General features: G+C 41.4%; 2 protein-coding genes across 3 annotated transcripts in view; one reads left to right on the top strand and one right to left on the bottom strand.

The window, feature by feature from the left end:
- Positions 1-1,762: 1,762 nt before the first annotated feature.
- On the top strand, positions 1,763-8,838 carry PSPH (phosphoserine phosphatase). Of its 2 annotated transcripts, XM_024204990.3 has the most exons (5): positions 1,771-2,054; positions 3,067-3,201; positions 4,832-4,977; positions 6,488-6,636; positions 8,647-8,838. In XM_024204990.3, the coding sequence occupies exons 1-5, from the start codon at positions 1,834-1,836 to the stop codon at positions 8,755-8,757; spliced, it is 762 nt and encodes a 253-aa protein (XP_024060758.1). In that variant the 5' UTR covers positions 1,771-1,833; the 3' UTR covers positions 8,758-8,838. The 2 variants fall into 2 exon arrangements, with proteins under 2 accessions (XP_024060757.1, XP_024060758.1); XM_024204989.3 differs by lacking the exon at positions 8,647-8,838 and having other exon boundaries at positions 1,763-2,054; positions 6,488-7,745.
- A 3,663-nt stretch (positions 8,839-12,501) lies between these two features.
- NIPSNAP2 (nipsnap homolog 2) overlaps positions 12,502-21,281 on the bottom strand; it is a 23,381-nt gene continuing 14,601 nt past the window's right edge. The window contains exons 6-10 of the mRNA XM_024205012.1: positions 20,294-20,434; positions 19,031-19,062; positions 15,880-15,974; positions 14,602-14,685; positions 12,502-13,859 (exon numbers count right to left, since the gene is read on the bottom strand). Coding sequence (XP_024060780.1) covers positions 13,795-13,859; positions 14,602-14,685; positions 15,880-15,974; positions 19,031-19,062; positions 20,294-20,434 — 417 coding nt within the window. The 3' untranslated portion in view covers positions 12,502-13,794. The remainder of the gene's footprint in view (positions 13,860-14,601; positions 14,686-15,879; positions 15,975-19,030; positions 19,063-20,293; positions 20,435-21,281) is intronic.

The raw sequence follows: 21,281 nt of genomic DNA, 5'->3' as shown, positions 1-21,281 counted from the left end.
GCGGCAGGGTCCACACAGCCAGTTAGTGTGCAGCACGCTAGTGCACTGTAGATTTACACCCCCGCTTGCCATGCACTCTCTCTCTATAGGCAAGCCCTGAGACACAGAAAGGTGAAGAGATTTATCAAATGTCACACAGAGGTGCATTGGCAGCATGGAAAATAATAATAGGACTAAGGTTTCCTGACTCCTAGTCCCCTGCTCTAACTATTCAGCAATGCTGTCTCTCAGTTGCTATCAATCCTACCACCTACTGTCTCTGGAGGTCTCCCATCCAAATACTGAATCAGTTCAATCCTTCTTAACTTGTGACATTTACCAGGATCATGCCACAAGCAGGTATATTTGCAGGCAAGGTGGCAAAGAAGTTTGACTGTGAGTTTTCTGATATATATTGGGCAGAGGTGGGGAGACTATCCTGGAAAAATTAAAACACTTACCCCACTGCACCCGCTGGCAGCTGTTTTAACCATTCCCAGAGCCAAGCACTTTCTTACAAAATCAAAACATCTTTTACTTTAAAGGTGCCCTTACAGAGCTGGGTGTGTGACGATCAGGGCCCCATCTCCATTGGCAACCGTGAGGAGCTCAAGTGTAAGAAGCGTGTTTTAAAAGGACAAGAAATATGTTCTCTGTGGGAACCAGCCAGGTCCTCTGTAAGGAGCTGTAGGGCGTCTTGCCATCAAATTATAGATGAATACACAAGAGGCAAACAAATCTGCATACAGTTTAGTGTGATGAAAAGAAAAGATGAAGCTGTGTGACATGACACCAGATGGCAAGGCATTTTCCCTTCACTCAGGAAGAACAGGGAAGATTCAGGTTAATCACATACAGGGATGTATAGTAGAAAGTATAGGTGATTAGAAAACAAATCAACCCCAAAACAAACCAGCCAAACAATAACATCTGGGCCACGGGGTAGGTCTAAAGCTGTAGCACTGAGCATTTCTCCCAAACATTTCTCTACAAACCGATTGCTAAATATGGAATTACATCTTGCCTATAAAGAGAAAAAGCACAAGATGATTAGTGTGATAGCAGGAAAGTATTCTTATGCTGTTGAACACCCAGCTGTAAATCCTGTGTTTCTGATCTGCTGAATTAACTGTGCCCAACACAGCCAAGTGAACAGATACAAAAGAAAGGGAAAGCGATTGTATTTCAGCAGTTATTACGCGCCCTGACTGTCCAGCTGAGTGACACTTTCAACTTCTAATTTTTAAACACAGTCCTCTGGGGAAAAGGTTGTGGTCTCATGACATTGTGACTGATGTCGTGATGTGCTGGGTCAAGTTCACTGAGACCAGGAGTATAGTAGGATTTATAAAAGAATTATGTTTACTGTCTGCTGGGCTTAGGCAGAAACTTCGCCTCTGGGCAGATTAATCCCTAACTGTCCTGGATGTGATTTCTTGCATCATCCCCTGGAGCATTTGGCACAGGCTTAAATGGACCAGGGGTCTGATCCTATGTCCTTCTACAAGTCCTTGTGGTGAGAAGTCTTGTTCCCTTAGACCTGAGAGGGTGAGCTGGAATTTAGTGTCACAATTTCTGCAGGAGAGCTGGATTCATAGTTGTTGCATGAAATGTCAAAACTATAAGCTTGAGCCCCATTGGAGCATCAATAGGCAGCCCCTGCAAAGAGCGAATCAACAGCTGAGCCAAATCTCCACTGCCCTACCCCAGCTTTGAACTCAGACTGATGATCAGCAGGCAGGCACCACAGAGAGCAAATCAGCGACTGAGCCAGGTCTTCACCACTGCCCACTCTCATTAATAAGGGCTGGCTGCATTCAGCACTAGCTGGCAGATGATAGATCAGTTTCTTAGATGGCTCAACACAGAGTGCAGTGCAATGACAGGCAGAAAGAACTTCTCCTCTTCTCTTGCAGCAGGAAGCTTTCCAGAAGGATGGCCTCCCTCTTGGAGCTGAAGGAAATCTTCCGCAATGCCGATGCAGTGTGCTTTGATGTGGATAGTACAGTCATCAAGGAAGAAGGAATCGATGAGCTGGCGAAGTTCTGTGGAGTTGGGGATGCTGTGGCAGAAATGTATGTACACAATTTGGTTCTTGATTCCATTGGCATAGCAATCAATAGTAATAATGGTTCAGCTTCATCCCTGGCCAGTGGAATTACATCAGGGATGAATAGGTTAAAGAGGATCATAGTAATAATAAATAGCATCAAAGAATACTGGAATAACTTACAGTTTGGAATTGTGGATATATAGGGCCTGAGCCAACGTTCATTCAAATCTATCCAATGAACACCAGGCCCCTACTTTGTTACGGGGCTTTTAGTTAAACTTTGCAAAACAGTAGCACAGCCTGGTCCCTCTTTTTTGTGAAAGAAAGAAAATACATCTTGGGCCATTCTGAAGCCTGATCTTGCCCCCATTGGTGCCAATAGCCAAACTCACATTAACTTCATAGGGAGCAGAATCAGGCCATTACTTAAGGAATGCTGGTCCAATATGGAGCAATAAAATAAAGATTTTGTCAGCTGGTTCAGCCATGCTCAGGTACAGCATGATGTCAGGGCTACTTATCTGCTTTGCCTCATGGTCCCCCTAAATCACAGCATTTATCTTTAGATCAATGATCCTCTTCCACTGAGCCTGGGGAAAGTGTCTGTTTGTGGATGCTGAAAATAAATATCTTACAAACCTCAGACTTAATGAGTTGCCAATAAGTAGTCATCAATCATCAGTTCAGCTCCACCTTTTTTAAAGCTCTTTGCTGCCCATCTTCTGTATTTTGCCCAGTAATACTGGTCCGGTAACTTCAACCTGCCATGTTAGAGTGCTCTCCCTCTTTGCTCCATTGTAACTAGAGGTGGATCTGAACCGCCACAACATTTTTGGAGGGGAATTTGAAATCTGGCAGCAGTTCTTAAATATCATGCAAATTTCTCAGCTCATACCTTTTCAGAATGTGTACACAACAGAGCCTAGAACTAATGGCACTTATGAATAATTCTTCTTCAGTTAAAAGTCTTTGTGACAGATCATCTCCTGTCGAGTGTAACTGATTTGCATGGATTTGTTTGGATCTCAATTTAGGACACGGAGAGCTATGGGAGGCTCCGTGACATTCAAAGCTGCTTTAACGGCACGACTAGGACTTATACGTCCCTCCTGGGAGCAAGTGCAAAAACTAATTTCAGAACATCCTCCTCAGCTCACACCAGGCATAAGGTAAGATGTGTTTCAAGTGAGCTTCCAAAGCCACAGAAGGCCAGATGCTCAGTTGGTGTAAATCAGCATAGCTGCGTGAAGTCAGTGGAGTTACACCAGCTGGGGATCTGCCCTAGAATGTTTTCCGGCTTGACTTTTACATGGTATGTGATGTTCAAATCGGGATGTTACAGTGGGATGACTCCATTTCTGTGGACAAGTGTCCACCATCTCGGTGGGTACTAAGGGGCATCCTCGTTGACAGTCTCAGCACACAGGCCAAGGACTGAATGGTTATGGACAATGATCTATCCCGTCACCTTTAGAAGTGGTCTTTCTAGGTTCAGGGTGTGGCCCTTTGATTGCACTGCTGTTGCCCTAGGCGTGTGTGTTCTGGAGATATAGAATCTGACCCTGTGAAGTGCTGAGGGCATTCAAATCCCAGGACTGGGCCCATCTAGAGGAGTCCGTTCTTCAAGGCTATCAATTCATTACTAAAGTCACCAACGAAGTTTTAAAGAAATTGGGGCTCAGAGTAAGCATAACTCATTTCAACCTAATAGGTATTTTCTACCCAAAAGCAGTAAGTGGCTGAAAAAAGGCTCTTATTAGAAAACTGCCCTCCTAGCAGGCTCTAATACTATAATACCGAACAGTGTTGTGAGAAGATATTGCATCTGTGTTTTCTCCTTGAACTGAAACACAGATTTGTTCTCTCTGTAGGGGCGGCAAGAACACAAACAGCACATTGTGTCCTTGTTTGGAATCACGTGATTCTCTTCTCTTTACTTACACTCACCCTCTTCCTTTCCCCCCCTCCCCTTTCCTGTTCAGACAGCTCCTCTGTTTTAATCCTGTCTTTTCCTGTCTGTGTTCTAGCACTTCCTCTCTTGCTACCGCCGCTGCCGCTTTGCTTTTGCTGCTTGTTGGCCTTTTGTTTTAGGGCAGATCTTGCCAGGTGCTGAGTGCCTTCAACTCCCCTTGTCCTCACGGACTGGGGGTGAAATTCTTTTGTCTCCGATACAGCTTTTGATGATTCTTTTTCTGTAGCTATTGCCTTTTCTACAGGAAGGCTGTTGCTGTCCAGTGTTCCCCTAGGAACTATCCAGCAAGAGATACGGCTCAGGGTCAGTGAATCCAAAAGATCAGCTTGTGCTTTAGTTAACTTTAAGCACATTCTCTGTGCGGCTTGGTGCTATGGACTCAACCGCCTATATTGCTTGCATATTGTGGATTTTTTTGATGGTCTTATTCCCACATTCAGGAGAATTTCTGGGCTGGATCAGTTCTCATTTGTTCACTGGAATTGACCTGAATGTCAAGAAAGTTGACCCGAATATCAAGAAAATCAGTTCCCTGATCCACTAATTTCTGAGCAACTAATTGCCAGTCTGTGTCTCAATATAATACAGATTTGTTATAGCTCCTTTCATACAAACTCTACATGAGCCTGCAAGGGAAGAAGGGAAAGTGTAAGGCTGCACTAAAGTATGGTATTGAAACCCAATTCCTGAATAAACAAGAAGGATAATGCAAATTGTAGTCAGCTTTGTTAATGAACGATATAGCTGGGATTCCTCCTTCCCTCTCTGTTGTTTCTTGATCTTGCTAAATATTCAGGGCTGGTTGTTGTGTTTTCTTTTCCTATAAGAGAGCTGGTAAGCAGGCTTCATCAGCGAGGCATCCAAGTCTTCTTAATATCCGGAGGGTTTCAGAGCATTGTGGAGCACGTCGCTTTACAGGTGAACATTCCAACAGCAAATGTGTTTGCCAATAGGCTGAAGTTTTACTTTAATGGTAAGATGTGATTGATGGCTCTTTTTTCTACTCATTGATTGTGGGCTACAGTGGCTTAAGAATTTAATGGAAAATCAACATATTGAAATATGATCATTTTGCTTCTATGAATGACCTCTCTGAACTGAGGCTGATGGTTCTCAGTCCCGTTTCTTGTGATCGAGCATCCACGTTATAAATACCGTCACTACAAGTGGCACTGATTGTCCCTTGTTGGCCGTCTTAGCAGAGAGGCCAAGGAGAGGTCAGGGTTAAGGCAGTTTGGTGATGTAAAAGCATTTTAAAAGTCACAGGACGCAAGACAGAAAATGAAGCGTGGGTTCCAGTAGTGGCTTTATAGCCACAATCCATGCTCTACCGGAACCATCCAGCCTGCATCGTCTCAGTGCCAGTTCAGACACAGCACCAGGCAAGGAAATTGTGAGCCCCTTTTCTTTCTCTCTCTCCTGATGTCTGCCAATCAAACTCTGGGGGGGTGTGCTGTTCTGTGGATGGAAAACCGCAGACTGCTGGGATGTCAGGCTGGCAACTTTCTCCAGCACTAAGTCGTCCCCCCTCACCCCTCCCCTGAAACCCCTTCTCCCAGAACTCCCCTCTTTCCTCCAAACAAAACAAATCCAGTTGAAACAATTTCTGGCTGTACAAATTGTTCATTGGAAGCTATTGTTTTCCCTGAGACAACATAACACGCTAGGGTAAAGAAACAAGCATGGGAAATACCCTACTAGTAATGATAGTTGGTTCAAGCTATTATGTGTCTAGAATAAAAGATCAAATACATTATTTTTTTAATTATGGGCTGTACTAGGGAAAAGCAGCAAACGTTGGAGCTCCTTTGCACGGCAGCGGAGGCGTAGAAAGTCACATTCTTTTACATTCTTGCTAGGGGTTTGATAAGATTTCAAGTCAAGGTTAAAGGCTGTCTCATTAATAACAACACAGTTTCAGTTCTTTTAGCTTCTGCTCTCAGTGACTTTGGGGTAAATCCAGAGTAACTATTGACTTCAATGGACTTGACTTCAGTGGAGTTGCTCTGGATTTTACACCAGTGTAGAATTGGGCTCAGTGGGGCTCATTATTCTGACTTACACTGATTTTAATGGGGTCACTCCTGGATTACACCGTGACAGCGTAACCGAGGGTAGAACCTGGCCCAATGCATCTGTGAATTTGTGGAATTTTTTGCCTTTGCTCAGCATTCAACACTGTGAAAATTCACACCTTTGTGGCACTGTAAGACCCACAAAGTGATTTAGGTCAAATCCTACAGTTTTTAATGCATGCTTAATTTCCAATTAATTCAGTGGCGGCTTTATGCATGTAAAGCCTTCGGGATTGGGCCCTAATTAGTTATTTCCTAATGAAAAGGCCATGGACAGTGTAAAAATCCCTCTTGATTTTCAAGAAGTTCATTGGTGTCTTTCCTAGGTACCTGTGATTCTCTGCAACCCACTGAAGCAATTGCACATGCTGCCCAAGTATCTAACTCCTCCTCCCCATATGTTTTTAGGAGAATATGCAGGGTTTGATGAGACACAACCAACAGCTGAATCAGGTGGAAAAGGAAAAGTTATCAGTCATCTGAAGGAACAGTTTCACTTTAAGAAGGTAGTTATGATTGGAGATGGAGCTACAGACATGGAGGCATGTCCCCCTGCTGTGAGTATCCAAGAACGGGATTTCCCTTTAAACAAATGCTTTCTTATATTTATATATATAAAGCAATGGCAAGACATCATCTGTTTGACTGTTATACAGTATTTAAGGGGGATCGTTAATGCCTTTCAATCTATTCTGAAACAGTATCTTGTGGGCTATTTGCAGAGCAAAGGCTGTGACAGAGATCAGATTTCCTGCCTGACACCAAGAGGGGAATGTACTGATGGGCATTCACCTCCCTGTGTCAGCAGGCAGTGGGATCACCTCAGGGTGGAACAAGGGATCAGGCCATTCACTCATGTACCCCTTTCATTCTGGGTCTGGGTCACACACGCACACTCATCATGTCTCTTCTTCTTTGTGCCATTTGAGCAAACACCCACACCTGCAGCTGAGGTCATCACCTCCCTGCCTCTCCAGCCTCTTATATGAGACCTGAAAAGAAACATCATAATCCTGTTATCACCTTACACGCATCACTCTTCCTATAGTCCACCCAAGCTTCTCTTCTGACTGCTCCCTTTGGCTCCTTGACCCACTCCCAGCTCCTTGCCTTCTTTCATGTTGCACTTGGAACAGACTTGGAAGCCAGCCAAGCACACTCCCTCAGAAATCCCCTGAAAACCCTCCAGTGCCACTAAGCAGCCCACTAATGCCTTCAGCTGGTCTGGACAATATTGTTCAGCACTCAACCTGCCTTTTAGACAGTGGCCAGTACCTCCAGATTTGCAATCCTTTCTTTGGTATTGTTTACCTTTTTTAAAGGCATTGCTTGCACACACACACACGCCACATCTTTTGTCAGCATAGCACTAGGATTCCTGCTATTACTGTTAGTATCATGGTGCTTCTACACAGATTCCATCAAGGGCCAAGATCCCAACCTGGGCCACTGATTTATGGTGCTTAGGAAGCACGCTCCTGCACCCTTCTGGTGCACATGCTGCCTAATACTAACAGAGCAAGAGTGCTAGTCTGATGGCTTGGAGGGGTGGGTACCAAGATCCTTTCTTGCACCAGAGATAACTTCTCATGGGGATGGAGCAGACACCTGCCATCCCCTCCCCCGAACATGGCAGCTCTCACAGAACTGGGAATAATTTAAAAAAGAATTAAAAAAACAACTTAAAAAACAAAAAAAAAAGTGCCTTTTTACAGTGGGTGTGGATCTAACTTGCAACCTACCATTATAGTCAAGTACCTTGCTAGAATAGTAATGCTCTTGCTCTGTCAGAATCAGGAAGCATGTACCTTAATGTGGGCCTGGGATGTGCTCCCTAAGTACCATAAAATCAGCACTGCAGTATAAGGAACATGCATGATGCTAGTTCCAAGTGCCAGTGCTTGTGTAATTCTATTATTTTTAATGCTAACAGTGCGTATCTTGGCAGCAAGTGTATGCACTACGATTCCAGATTAATATTTGTTTAATGCCTTAAATATCTCATGAAACAGCAAGAAGTGTAAGTTTAAATGTTGCATTTTCATTGATCTAGATTGTCTAGGCTCTAGAAATGATGATTGTTCTTGGTTAATGATTTGAGCCATTATTAGTTAATGATTACGTTTGGTATCTGTCATACGAGGTGAGTGGAGTTAAAATAAATAGCATAGGTATAATTGTGATATTGTGCATAAACATTCGCCTGTGAACTCCTACTGGACCGTTAGGAGTTCAAGGTACAGTAGCAGCAAAAGTCACAGGAATTTTCCTCAGATTTTTCAGTGAAGTCTCAGATGTGAACAATCTCAATGTCACAAGGTATTAGAAAATGACCCTGCTCCCATGGCAAAGTTCCCATTGACTTCAAGGGTGCAAGATCAAGCCTTTAATGAAATCCATCCTAGCAACAAACACAGAAAGGCAAATTTTTTTTGGTGAGGGGTTTTTGCTACAGTTTTTGAGGATAAACTCATTCTTTTTTTAAAATTGAACATATTTACACTAAAAATCCCCATTTGATTAGTGGAAAGCTCAATAGACAAACCTATTCATTTCTGTTTTGCTAGGATTGCTTCATTGGATTCGGAGGAAATGTAATCAGGAAACAAGTAAAGGAGAAAGCCAAATGGTACATCACTCACTTTGACGAACTGCTTAAAGAACTGGAAGAACGATAAGTTATACAGTAACATAGTATTTTTATTAACAATTATAGTAGATCAATATATACAATGCAATTAAACGTATTTTTGTGTGCACAATTGTGTACTAAATTTTTTTGTTTGACTTTGATGCTTCCAGATAACTTCCCAAGATGTTCCCTCTCATACCTGCAGTTCACACTGCAAGTGGTCCCATTCCCATATATTACCCAAACACTTGCTAATCAGAATTCTTATGGGGCAATGGACGCCTTTTATCCGATAATCTTTTCCAAGGTGGAAAAGTCAATAGATTCATTCACTGGCCTATCGCAACTGAAAACCCATGTTAAGAATTTATTGGCAAGTTAATAATAAATTATTGGTCTGTGGTTACTTTATAATGTATGTTTCTTCAAATTACTAAGGGCCCCATTCTGCTACTTTCATTCAGCTTGAGTAGCACCGTACTCTCCCGCAGAAGGGTCAGATTTGCTTGGTGCATGACAGGGAGGGAAAGGCATTCGCTCCCTGGCTGTGGCCTGACCTACATTAACTAGAACACCATCTGGCTATGGTCCCTTATAGATCATATGCCAGCTGAGAACTGGCCAATCAGTTACTTTGCCTCCTCACGCTCCCAACAGCCCCCCCCCATACTGGCGTGGGTAGGTAGGGCAGCTGGCACAGGGTCCAGCTATGCTGGATGTGCATCAATTGAGAAGTCCTCCTGCTGAGGGAATTCTCAGCTGGCCTGAGTGGTGCAAAGGAACCACTTCAGGGTGGAGAATCTGGTGCCATGTTTTCGATGTGCGTGTGTTTGCTTTGTGGAAAACAGTGAGTAACGCCACACTGAGCTGAAAATCTGCTTTGGAATGTGAAAAATAAGCTGCTGCCATTTGCTGAAAAGCATGGTCAGGGCTCACAGTTCCAGCAGAGACGTGCCATACTTAGTTATGCGATGTACAACTAACTCACTGGGGGCACCGGCTAGACAGTTTCAGAGGTCACACCTGAGTGTGCAGTTGCTTGCTCAGCGTGAACGCTTGTTGGCAACTTCCTTAAGTTCAGATTTCACATGTCCACTTATAGTGGTATAGAAAGGACACAAATGTATGCAGCGTAGTTGTAGCTGTGTCACTCCCAGGACATTAGAGACACAAGGTGGGGGGTTTAGTCCAATAAAAGATATACCTGAGACACAAGGTGGGGGAGGTAATACGTGAGTCATTTTCTGTACAAAATTCCAAAATACTGCATGAAAACAGTATGGAGGAAAACCGACGCCCAAGGAAAGATGAGCATACTATCACCAAAAGATTTGATTTTTTGGCGACTCCTTTCAAGTTTGTTCTTTAGCAAGATTTAGTTGATTAACACCAAGGAGCAGCTAAACCCAACAAGCGGATTTATTTTTGAAAAGGTCTTTCCAAACAGACCTTTCTTAGTGAGGGCTGACTCAGAGGGCAACATCCGCTCTGCTTAATAAATCTGCATCTGTACTCTAGCAATGGGCAGGACAGCAGGCTGTTTACTACAAGATTCTTCAGCGGCCTACAAAAAATACTCTTTTAAATTTATCTTGAAGGAAATCTCAGCAAGTTCCAAGAACAGCTCATGTACAATAAGTCTTTTGTTTGGGGAGGAGTGTTTGAATAGGGTGAAAGAAAGCTCTTGCTGTTATTCAGGGTGTTTCCTTGCTCTCCTCTAAGGCCTGGTCTACACTAGGAGATTGTCGAATTTAGCAGCGTTAAATCGAATTAACCCTGCACCCGTCCACACAACAAAGCTATTTAGTTCGACATAGAGGTCTCTTTAAATCGATTTCTGTACTCCTCCCCGACGAGGGGAGTAGCGCTAAATTCGACATGGCCATGTCGAATTTGGGTAGGTGTGGATGGAATTCGACGCTAATAGCTCCAGGAGCTATCCCACAGTGCACCACTCTGTTGACGCTCTGGACAGCAGTCCGAGCTCGGATGCTCTGACCAGCCACACAGGAAATGGAAGTTTCCAGGCATGAGACTGTTTTTTGTTAAGATATCATGACAAAAATCTAACATCCAATACAGCAGCTATGGCACTCACTCAGGCCCTGACTCTGCAAACAGTTGTATACATACTTAATTTTAAGCATGAGTAGTCTGACTGAAGTCAATGCGCTAATTTAAGCATATGCAGAAGGGTTTGTACAACTGAGGCCTCAATGTACATCTGAAATTCTTCTCCACGCCCGTCACTGTGATTGAGAGTGGAAAATGGAAGCGTGGATTGTACCTGATATTTCACAGGGGTTCTTCAGGTGTGGTTGTTTTGAAAAGTAAGAAAACCGTTCTCCATTGGGCAAACACCAAGCCACACCTCTTCCTAGGTGGAAACAAGAATTATTATTTAGCTCAGTAAGCAGGTGGCTCTCTTCTCCTGGCTGACCTCTTTGCTCTGTAAAGCACGGAGTGCTAATCAGAGGCAGTACGGCAGTGAGACAGCAGCAGGAAGAAAGTTTCCACATCACAGGTAAGGTGCCAGTCCAACTACATACAAGATCCATCACAAAGGTGCCCAGGAAAGTTTTGGGAAACAATGCAAGGGGTAAAGTAAGCAGGCAGGTGATCCCCTGACAAGAGGGGAATAGGAGAAAGTAGAGGAAGTTACAGAGGGGAAGGGAAATGCCCTACTTGACACAGAAGAGGAAGAAAAATCATGCAAAGCCATTGCTCACTTACGAAAAATCTGTTCTTCAGTCTATGCTCAAGCACATGCATTATATTCCTTTCCCCACGCTTTCTCTCGTGTGTTTAGATTGTAAGCTCTTGAGCACACAAACCATCTTTCACTCTGTTTGCACAGTGGCTAGAAAAATGAGACAATGGGTGCTACCACAACACAAATAATACCGAAGTTAGGAAATCATTAATAATAAAGTTAGGAAACTATTAAGATGAAAGACCAGATGTGCACAGCTGCTGGAACTAGGAGTGAGTGAGTGAGTGAGTGTGTGCGTGCGTCAAAATGACTGTCAGTACATTAGCTTTTCACCTGTGAAGACCAAGGTGAAAATACTGATGCCAGTCAGTTTAGGCATCTAGACTGGAGCACCGGAGTACAGGGGATGGAAATTACAGGCTAGCATGCAGGATTCAGCCTAGTCTCCATTGTCTAGCACTGCAAAACCATTCAACAATTGGGCATAATTAAGTAGCTCTACTCAAGAGAGGCCTGGCAATAGAATGAAACAAGGATGATGCAGCTCAAGGGGTCAAGACTGAGGTATCAGCAGAATGTTAAAGCTTGCAGTGCCAGGCTCATCCCTCACTCTCCTCAGCAATGAATGTGTTCAATAATTAAAAGCAAAAATAAGCCCCGCACAAAAAGAATACAAATTAGCATGGATCATTTGAAGCCATACCCTGCAAACCAACATGGGTCCTGATCCTGTAACCGGATCTGGCACCATGGATCCTTGCACCCTACATGGAGATCTGCTGGCTCTACATGGGTGCAGGGCTCCACACCAGCAGATCTAATTGAGGGATCAGGGCTGTGGGCATACTTCCCATTTCCACATCCCAACACCACACACTTCACAACCTAGCATCTTATTTGGAAATTGTACGTAAATATCAGCTGACAGCACGTCTCTGTGGAAGTGATACGCTTCTGAAAAAGAGACACATTATGGCAATGTTGGCCATCTAAACTGAAATACTGTATACTTCTCCCCTACCCCCCTTTTTCATAACAAACACTGCGCAGATGGATGGAGACATATGGTGCCAGTAATATGTGAAAATTAAAAGGATTTTATTGACTGATATGTTATTGCAGAAAACTCATTGAAATGTACCAACTGGACATTCAGTATCTGATTTGTACATACAATATATTACAGTGATTCTTTAACTAGTTTGAATAGACATTGTTTTCACTTACAGGATGGTCACGTCATTATAGATACTAAAAAGTTGATATGCTCTAATCTAAAAGTGAAATCAAAACAGAACCGGACATAACGATACATTGCTTTATGCTAATCATATTGACTCAACATGCGCCATCATCACACATCATTTCAGATGCACCTACTGTATTGTTAGTGAAACACCTGATCAAGCATATATCTGAAGTCATGATTGCTTATTAAACAAAACCTCTTTTCCTACCCTTCAGAATTATTTTCAGAAATAGACGATTAACAAAACATGAGTGCCTGTAAAATTTCACACCAGTGTTCCTTGCAAATGTCTGCTCCAATACTATAGATCATACAGCCCAAAGCATTGATTAAATAATTTCATAGAGTTAGTTCCAGATATAGACACCTAGATGGATGTTTATTTGTTTCTACTTCAGAGCCTTATCAAAATGGAATCCACTATTGTCTGTACATTCAACTATCACCTGATTTGTAATTAATTTTCCACTAATACTTGCACTTTGTTTACAAGTGAGAGTAGTTCAGTAATTCTACTGCACGTTATAATTTAAATATTCTTGGCTAGTTTGTAAATTCATAATTATTTACTGGCTCAATTCCCAATAAAACTGATATAATGGTATGAATTTCTCAGATACAAAGCTTTGTTTAAATCTCTCCTATTTATGGGAACCAACCAACACTGATTTTTCAATCGGTAATTACTACAAAACAAATATACATTTTCCATTATACAAAAGCCCCCTGAACTGTAACAATTTCCCCAGGATTTAAATACAGCATTAGTTCAAGATTTTAAATGGCAGATGTGCAACTCTCCCTTTGCTGCTACTGAAGCGTGGGCATCAGTATACATCAGGACACACCACATACTTGTATGCCAGGCTCAGCTCGAGGTGCCAGTTTCACAGATGAACTGGGTATGTCTTTTGAGTTCTTAAACTACAACCCTATTATTGTTTCCCTGGTACATTTCTAAATGCATGAAGTCTTTAGATTCTGAAGAAAAGAGGTTTCTTTAACAAGTTCAATATGGTACTTTTATGTTTCTTTGACCATGATATATGATGTATACCATCAAATTAATTTAAGACAAATATTTGTCACTTCAATCTATGTAGGCACAGGTAAGTCAATAACTACTGAAGTGGAGAGATCTTCAATGGTATCATGATTCTGGACTCCATTTCCTGAATAAGTGGCACTGAAAAAAGAAAAGACAGGCTCTCATTTACTACTAAAGATCCCATTAGTAATTCTGCATACTCAACTTGGAGTACCGCGTTCATCAAACTACTCTACTCGTTAGTGCATGTCCAATCTTTACTAATCACCAACCACCCCTCCCCTGTCACCGAAGAAAACACCTGTTGCTTTTCAGCAAGATTTAAGGTTAGCTTGCAATTGTACTGTAATATTTCCATTGTAATCTGATGGAACAACATTTGAAATATTTAGCATAGCTTACATGCCAGATTTGTTATGAAAGCTGTTTCTGATATCAAAGGTCTCCTGGATCCTGGCTCCAAAGTCTACTTTCCCTCTTTAGAGGAATTTATTTCACAGGGCCCCAATGTTTCACATTATAGCTTGTTACAAAGAAAATCTAATGGATTCTTTTAAAGATCTATTTCACTATTTACTGTATAAGTTTTTGTGCACAGAAAATTAAATCTTTGAACAGATCTATTCCTTTAGTAGATGCTCTTTAGTACAAACGTGTTTTAATACAAACATTTATACAGCAACTACTTCAATTTGCTGACATTTACAAAAACTGAAAACAGATTATTTAAACAACTGACTTTGTAACTGACGAACATACCAGCAAAATAAAACATTTATGACAGTGTAACTTACTGAAACAATCATGGTGGCATCTCTGTCCATTAAAAAAAAAAAATATGTTTACTCCATGGCCCATTCTAATTTAGTTCAGCTCTTACCTGTATAATATACTAGTTCATCCCAGCCATGTTTATTCCATGCAGAATTTCTTGTATCTTCTCTGGACTGGAGGTCTTTGTAAGCTAGAGGAAAAAAGTACACACACAAAATTTAGTACTAAGTCAATGTCCTACTGTCCATAACTTCTTATATAACATAACATATCATGCTTTAAAATATTTAATTCTGTGGTTAAGAGGCTGCAGTCATTTGGAAAAAAAAAAATAAGTTAGCTTCAGATGCTCCTCTTCATACAAAGGAAAAGCTCCAAGACCAGTGGAAAGGGGGAAGGCAGAGAGAGCGAAAAAGTAGCATATATGGAAGCCATTCCATGTGAATATCACATGGCTGGTGCTCCCTGGGTTTTGCTGCTCTGCCTGACATTTAACCCTGGCAACCAGCCGTAAGTATTGCTAGGAAGGTTGGTAGAAGTCACTGTAGGTCATTGGAACATAAAGCTCCACCCCCATGCTGACTTTCCCCTTTCAAATGGAAGTAAGATGCAAGTGTGGCAAGGGATGCCAGAGGCAGAAAGGGCATTGAGGGGGCCTTAATACCATAATTATAGCTGCATTAGAAATAGATTAGACAGATAATGCAGCACACAGGGGCTGGATCTCTGCATGGGTGCTCTAGGATCCATGGTGTTGGAATCCAATTTCCTGTGGATATCCTTGAGGTCTGAAGGCTGCAGCGCATGTTTCCTCAATGCAGTTGTTAGATTGTGAGCTTCTCTGAAGAGGCCTGTCCTCCTGAACTGTCTGGAAACCACCTAGCACACAGTGGGTGCCACTGCAAATAAATAAATAAATGTTCGACTCTCTCTGCTGTGAGGGGAGCAGACAGTGGTAACCGGAAGAGATACTTGATTTTTCCCTCCCTCTAGGAGGGTATGATTTGACCCTTAGAAATTAAATCTTCGATTACTAATTTCAGTGTGAATTTGGTCCGAAGGAAGAAACTGCAGGACTGAACTCATTATGTTCACTTTACTTGAAGCAAACAGTAAGACTCTGATAAGAAAGGTTTGTGATGCTTTACTGTAACTTCTGACAGAAATTACAAAAGGACAAGGAAATGTTTATTTTGTGCTTTTAACTTTGGCAACTAAAACTGCAAAATAAAATTTAAAAACCCTTGTTGATATCAAAATGCAATTCACATGGTTCTCTCTCTATTCCACATCTCGTTATCCTGAACATAATAGGTCCTTGTTTTAAGGACCTATTCAGTATAGTGATAGAGGAGTGAGTGTAGCAGAAAACAAAGAAGCCTACCCCAAAGATGATGAACCATATATAACTGTCCGATTTGTGAGAAAAATCCTCCAACTGCTTCATTATTGTCCTGTCGGAAACGAATAGCACGAGCCCTACAAGAGACAAATGGAACCTCTAGAAACAGTAGATGGGCACAGGAAACAAGTGGTGATTGGAAGGAAAGCAGAGTTAGAATTAACCCCATCTCAAATGTTAAAGCATTTTGCAGCAGATTCCAGATGTAAAAAACAAAAATACAACCCAATTCCCAGCAACAAGCAATTAAAATAGAACTTGTTAAGCCACATTAAACTTGGAGACACCCCTTTATTAGATTGCATGCTGATCATTTTCTAGTCTTCAACTTTTTAATTTTGGAGCCAGTAGGATAATCATTGTTATGGTTTAAAATGGCAAGAAATTTCTAAAGGTTTATCAAAAACAGAATCCTCCTACCTGCCAACTTTATACTACTTTTGAGTGTTAGTCATATCAGGAAGATATGCTATTTGTGAATGTCGTCTTTCACACTTACACACATGGATTTTAAGTTACTGGAATGCAAAGTTCTTGTACACATGCATCTTTCCTAGGCAGTTGCATCTCATGATGCCGCAAGCCTAATTTTAAACTTTTAACTCAACTAGAAGCTGCTACATTTTCTAAAGTGGATCTGTTGCCAACCTACAAATGTATCTGAATGTGTACCTCCCCAATAATAGTAGGAAACCAAATTTACTGGCAAATTATTGAAATTAAACCAATTATCTTGATGCACATTATGCTGTTTGAAAACTCGAGTCTTCATTCTTATTCAAAACAACTGTAAATACTCACAATCATGCAACCTTAATTCATTAGAATTGATTGGATTTAGCTACTGTAAATGCAAGGAACTTATACTGGTATTAAACAAGATAAAAAGCAGGAGTATATACTGAAGAGGAGACAAACACTTTTACCTATATATCAAAATATAAATGTGATAATCAGTAGGATTTTAAAATGAGTTATTTTAAAAAGATAAAAATCTAAGGTTTGGTATTATAAAAATTGTATCTCTAACTTTGATGCTGAGGAAGCCAAGAATGATCAACATAGTGTTAAGTAGTTAACCCTCTGAGTTTCAAAGGGCAGTACTTTCTAGAGAAAACATGCATTGCTATGAATTCTGCAATACAGTACTGCATTGCTCAGAAGGCAGTCGGGACATCTGGCCTTAGTTGGGTACACCCAGCATAGGGAACGGAAAACACTCAGTGAGAAGGGGGAGGATTTGTCCCTAATAAAACTAGCAAGTAATTCAGTATCCAAAACCTGCTGAAGCCAAGCACTTTCCACTGCTTCCTCGGCTGCCCCTGTCCCATAGGAAGCACGGCTCGTGGAAGACTCTAGCATGCACTCCTCAGTCTGGGAACCCTCTACCCATAGAAGTTGGCTCGAGGTTACAAAGCAAAATGAAAGATCCGAGACTACATTTAATTCCAATTAAATTGAATCTACAGAGGCCTCTCACGGGGGGGGGGGGGGGGTGAGAAGTATGCTATTTCTAGTGACAATCCTTCAAATGCATGACTTCCAGAAGCAGCAACACACAAATTATTAGAATCTTGAGACTCCTTAATTTTTTGGGAACAGAAAAAAAATCCTTCCTTGTAAATTAAAACTACCACCACCTAACCACTGCCAATGTCTTGTACTGTGTACTAGTCAAACCATAAGGATGCTAACTTTGGGGAATTGGCCAATGGGTTAGGAGTTAGGTGACCATATTTTCAAATTAAAAAACAAGCATGTTTTTGCAGTAACTTTTTTCTGATCATCGAATACTCAAGTCCTCTGCCTTTTGGCGCCTTTCTTTGATCTGTTCCACCTGAGCTAGAAGAATTCCATCTGCAGCAACAGAAAAACCAAAGGAAGGTTCTGCCTCTCCCCGTCCCCCGTGTTCCTCCATACCTATTTTCCCTCCTCCATCTGGGTCTGGCAAATTTTAGAGAAAAGGGAAACAGAGAGACCATCAACCCCTCTCTCCCGCCCGCCATTTCTTGAGGGGTCAGAGCAGAGGTTTTGCACTAATTAGGCTGGATCATTGGCCTTATTACTGCAATTTTGGCACAAGACAAGTTATAACAAGCTTTGGTTTTGAACAACCGTTGGCGTGTTACACACACTCACTGTGGGAAGGACGAAGCAGGGACCTACCAAATATCTTATAGCAGTATATTTTAAACATTTTGTAATGATAAGAAACCTGAAAATTTTGATAGATGAAGTAAAAAACTGGGAAATTTCAGGTGTTCTGAGGAAACAGACATATGGAAAACTGGGAAACAGTCTCTTTGTGTAAAGGTATTTATTTGTTTTGATCACACTACTATGGACAAACATGAGCAGGACGGGCAAGAGTTTAGCCGGTAGAGATGTACAAGTGAGAATAGGTGAGATTCTTGTTGGTAGAGGATGGTAGTTCATATTGTAGCTGTGAAAGAAACCCAATGCCAGTAGTGCCCAGGTGTATTAGAAAGGTGATGGTGTCCCTTCTACAGATGTCTACTCTTGCCAACAGGCTGAGCCTGCTCTTACCAAAATCAACAGCAAAATTCCTATTAACTTCAATGTAGGAGGATCAGGCACCAAGTCAGTAATATTGGTGCTGTCCATGAGGAGCCAGATTGGGAAAGTAGACTGAACATAGGACAGCAAGCAAAATAATCTAGTTTTAATCTTGGCTCTGACATCCGCTCGCTATGTGTCCTTGGGAAAATTCCTTCCCCAATCTGTGCCTCAGAATCTTCAATAGTAAAATTAGGATAATACTTCCCTTCCTCACACAGTTGTTGTGAAGATTAATATTTAAATGCTTTAAGGATGAAAAATATGATAGTAGTGTTAAGTATTATTTACTTCTCAAAAGAATGATGGCTTTTAAAATGACAACACACAAGAGAGGTCCCAGCATTGTTCAGGGAGGCACTCCCTTTCCTTCCCAGAAAGGCAAAATAAAAGAACTAATTTGTCAGAGTTGTGTAGGACCAGAATCAGCTTATTAGCTCTGTGTATCTGGAAGGGTGTGGGGATTATTCTACCATCTCCACCTACATGGTTTTAAACTATGAAATGTAATTAATAAACTTAAATTACAGCACACAACATGGTGAAATACACTTACCAGTAGTTGCCCCATTCAATCATTGTTCCAGGCTGAAAGAAGAAGAAAGAAGTTTCAGGTCTAGTATTTTAAGAAAACTAGAGCATTGGGACAGTTCTGTGGCATATTTTTGAAAATGGATCTGACAAATGTGAAGTTATATGAAGCAAAAATATAAAGGGGGGGGAGGGAAGAGGGTCTTCCTTCCATATTTCACAAACTGTCAGTGATATGCCTGCTGCTTGATCTAAGCACCATGTTATGGCCATCAATCTTCTGACCAAGTTAAGATTTACAGGGCTCCTATTCGGAGTCTGTTAACATGCCACATTAACCAACTGAAGGAGTTCCTTGAGTGACAGAAGGCACTTCTTTCCCCTGAGAGGCTGTGCATGCTGCCTCTGCAGGGTCCTTAAATGTAAAAGGTAAGAAACTGAGATTTGACTTTTCAAATATTTTTAGAATATAATTGTTCAGGCTTGACAGACCATGCCAGCTGCTCAAGTCCCCACTCCTGCCTGCTGGCATTATTACAGGTTTTTAATAGTGCTTCCAACAATAATATATTGTTAGCATGTCTTTTCTGCCAGACTGAGCACTGTTTAATTTTCACTAATCTGAAAGGTGTTTTTTTTTTTAAATAAAAAAGAGGAAAAAATAAAAAATACGATGGCATGAGCCAAGAGCCATTGAGATCCATTATCATCATCGATTACTTGTATTATTGTAGTGCTTATGGTGCACTAATGACAAAGGGGAACTAAAATGGTTTTAAACAAGATATTGACATAGCCACAAATGTCAGCGATGCTTTTTTGAGCTACTTCATCTTGCACGTACATGTTAGGAGAACAGAACATTGAGAATTCAGTCATCAATATTACACAGGCTTCCATTCTCACAGCATTTCCATTTGAAAAATACCATCATTTATCAAACACATTGATTCCTTTAAGTGCTTAAAGTTAGGACTGTATATTCATTTGTAATTACACTGTACAGCTATTATATTTTCTTTCAGTCTCTTGCATGAGTGTGTGCGCATTTCAATGAGAGGCAAGGGTGCTCAGCACGTCTCAGGAAGTGGCCAGCACCTTGTAGGATCCAGTCTTTATAGCTGGATTCTGCACACACTGAAGCCAGTAACACTTTTGCCATTGACTTCAATAGGAATAAGACTAGATCCTTAGTTTATTTTTAAGAAGGTCTGTGTTTTATTGTACACGTGTGCTGAATATTTTCAATTTTTAATCATTTACAAAAGAAAAAATATTTGACACTTACTCTAAGTTGATAAGATCTCAGTTCATAAATATTAGGACCCTCCCTGGGAACAGGTTCATTCCAGAAACTAAACTCCAACAGAAGCTGGTTCTTGCGAGAGAGAAGCATGTTACCCCTTTCTTTGCGAAACTCCGTGAATTCCTTAAAAATAATAGTCATCATGAAAATTTAATATGTTACATTAACAAATTCTACTCTTCTATAGAACATAGTGGCTGAGATTTTCAAAACCACCTTGGGGATCTGTACACTCAGTTCCCATTGAATTTAATAGTATCCAAATTCCTTACACAGCTTTGAAAGTATCAATCAGTGTGTTTACACATCACAGTCTCTACTAACAATTTTTGTACTGGGCAGTTTGGGTGTGAGCTGTTCTAATAATGCCAAGCTAGGTAAGTAAAATCCAGAGGAGCGATTTTCTACACAGGCTGTACTGAGTGGCTTCATGGCAATAATGTTTTAACTGACAATTAGATTGTGTGTGTTCTGAATGGCCACTGACAGTATCCTGAAGAATGTAATTCATTGTTTTTCAACCTGGGCTGGTGCCAGATTAGTTAAAGTGGGGGTGTGGGGCAGAGGAGAGGATCAGGGTGGGTGAGGAAAGATGTAGGACTCCAGATCTACACCATCCCCATATACAGCAAACATGCTGGTGCATTTGCATGTAAAGAAGCAGGTAGCTCATTAAAAGCTAGCGGACATTCTTCCATGCTTCCACACAGCACCTAAGGTCACTGGCTGTGGCAGCAGCTCACATGTACAGGGCTGAAGGCTCACACAGCAGCCTGCCAGCTCAAGCATCACTTTTCTGCTCCCATTGTAATAAGTATAGCCTGGGCTCCAACAGATACCTCCAGCCCCCAGCATGTCACCTTCAAATAAGTGGGAAAATGGGGAGGGGAGAGGAAGAGTATCTGCAAAAATCATGTAAAAGAGCATAATGAGAATAAGACAGGACGGGGGGAAAAAAAAAAAAAAAAAA

The sequence above is a fragment of the Terrapene carolina genome, unplaced genomic scaffold (assembly GCF_002925995.2).
Source record: "Terrapene carolina triunguis isolate 2854851 unplaced genomic scaffold, T_m_triunguis-2.0 Scaffold231, whole genome shotgun sequence".
NCBI lineage: Eukaryota > Metazoa > Chordata > Testudines > Emydidae > Terrapene > Terrapene triunguis.
Note: the sequence above shows the minus strand (reverse complement) of the source record. Positions and strands in the feature narration are given on the sequence as shown.

Coding starts and splice junctions, on each gene's coding strand:
- PSPH (XM_024204989.3), top strand. CDS start 1,834: ATGGCTCAACACAGAGTGCAGTGCAATGACAGGCAGAAAGAACTTCTC. Junction 2,055..3,066: donor GGGGATGCTGTGGCAGAAAT/GTATGTACACAA, acceptor ATCTCAATTTAG/GACACGGAGAGCTATGGGAG. Junction 4,978..6,487: donor GCTGAAGTTTTACTTTAATG/GTAAGATGTGAT, acceptor ATATGTTTTTAG/GAGAATATGCAGGGTTTGAT.